Source organism: Neophocaena asiaeorientalis, unplaced genomic scaffold, assembly GCF_003031525.2.
Source record: "Neophocaena asiaeorientalis asiaeorientalis breed wild unplaced genomic scaffold, Neophocaena_asiaeorientalis_V1.1 scaffold280, whole genome shotgun sequence".
NCBI classification, from domain to species: Eukaryota; Metazoa; Chordata; class Mammalia; order Artiodactyla; family Phocoenidae; genus Neophocaena; species Neophocaena asiaeorientalis.
The window spans coordinates 3,400,722-3,402,664 of NW_020185321.1; the positions used below are offsets into that span (position 1 = coordinate 3,400,722).

At 57.3% G+C, this 1,943-nt stretch overlaps 1 protein-coding gene across 1 annotated transcript in view; it reads right to left on the reverse strand.

Annotated features, from left to right (window-relative positions):
- Positions 1-293: 293 nt before the first annotated feature.
- CEBPA (CCAAT enhancer binding protein alpha) overlaps positions 294-1,943 on the reverse strand; it is a 2,731-nt gene continuing 1,081 nt past the window's right edge. Inside the window, exon 2 of the mRNA XM_024734111.1 lies at positions 294-1,942. Within this exon, the coding sequence (XP_024589879.1) occupies positions 1,676-1,942 (267 nt within the window). The 3' untranslated portion in view covers positions 294-1,675. The remainder of the gene's footprint in view (position 1,943) is intronic.

Consider the following 1,943-nt stretch of genomic DNA (forward strand, 5'->3'; position numbering starts at 1 on the left):
TGAGAGGCCACACCGACGCCCCGTGACACCCCACACACCCCTCCCCCTGCCACACACCCAGAGACTCTTCAGGCTTCGGCATTCTCTGCTTGGAGCCTTGTCCTCCTTTGGGCATTTATTTGCCTTGGTTGGGAGAAGTCACCCCTTTAATGTAGAGAGGGGCTCAGGATGGGTGGAGAGCTAATGAAAGTCAGGCTCTCAGCCAGAGAACATGCTGTGATTATTTACAAATGTGACCTGGCCCACAGAAAACCTTGGAAGTAGCTTTTCTGGTTTTAAAAAGACACCAAAACTGACTTTGATATGTTTATATTATAGATATAATACATAAAACATCTAGCATGAAACTCTATGTTCTCCCCAAAGAAGAGAACCAAGCCAGCCTTCCCTGCTCCCAGGCCCAGCGATCTGATCTGTGAGTGCTGGCTGAGGCCGCCTCCCTTCCAGACCGGGAGCCAGGGCCTCTGCGGGGGACAAAGCTGTGGGCAGCCCGGGCTGGAGGGGACCGAGGCCCACAGCTACCCCCAGGGAAAGCTGAGGGGAAAGGGGAGGCCCACCTCACCTCTTCGGTTCCCCTGGGAGCGAAAGCAATCCCAAAACCAAAAGGCAAGAGAGCCGCAGACCCTCCCTGCAGCTGCTGACGAAGAGTCTCATTTTGGCAAGTATCTGAGCAAAACCAAAACAAAACAAAAACCAAATAAAATGGTGGTTTAGCACAGACGTGCACATTCGCATTGCACAAGGCACCGCTGGGACACAGAGAGGCCAGATACAAGTGTTGATATCGGCTGATAAAGCAAAATATTTGGAAAGCTTCTCATAACTTCGGTCCCTCTGGGATGGACGGATTGTGCCTCATGTTTGTATGGCAATGCTGGCGACACACAGTACAGACAAGGCTGATGGTCCCAGTGTCCCTTCACCACCCCCCTACTAACCCCCAGACCAGATCTCTAGGTTTCCCTCTCCCACCAGGCCACCACTCCCACGAACATACGTCCTCATACCTAACCCACGACCTGGCTTTCTGATCTGACTGGGGGCGGGAGGCTCCCACTGGTCACCTGGTGACGCCCATCTCAGTGAGCTCTGCCCAGAAGAGCCCAGCCTGTTGCAGGCTGGGAGTTTAGAGGCAAGGAACTAGGGACCCTCTACTTTCATGTAGAACTAGGGGAACAACCTTAGGTTCAAAGCCCCAAGTCCCTGTGTTTCCTCCCCTCCAAGGATAGGCGCTCAGGAGCGGCTGGGGCCGGCTTATCGGGATCTCTGCTCCCTGAACCTTCCTCCTGCCGGCTGCACCCCTTCTTCTCTCGCGAGGTCAGGAACCCTCCAAATAAAATGACAAGGCACATATTTGCTCCCCCTACTCGGTAGGAATCGGAGCCGTGAGTTTGCGTTTCCAAGGCACAGGGTTATTCCTTTAATACTAGAGTTGCCGGGCTCCCGGCTCTGCCCCACGGCGCTTCTCCTCTCTGTCTGACCCCTCATCTTAGACGCACCGTGTCGGGCGCAGAGGAAGGCCAGGGGTACGCGCGGCAGGCCAGGCTCTCAGGCTGCACCGGAATCTCCTAGTCCTGGCTTGCGCGGCTCGGGCAGTCTTGAGATCCGGCGACCCGAAACCACTCCCTGGGTCCCAGCCAGCGGCCGGCCCAGGGCGGTCCCGCCGCCGCGCGCCTCACGCGCAGTTGCCCATGGCCTTGACCAGGGAGCTCTCAGGCAGCTGGCGGAAGATGCCCCGCAGCGTGTCCAGTTCGCGGCTCAGTTGTTCCACCCGCTTGCGCAGGCGGTCATTGTCACTGGTCAGCTCCAGCACCTTCTGCTGCGTCTCCACGTTGCGCTGCTTGGCCTTGTCCCGGCTCTTGCGCACCGCGATGTTGTTGCGCTCGCGCCGCACCCGGTACTCGTTGCTGTTCTTGTCCACGGACTTCTTGCCTTTGCCCGTG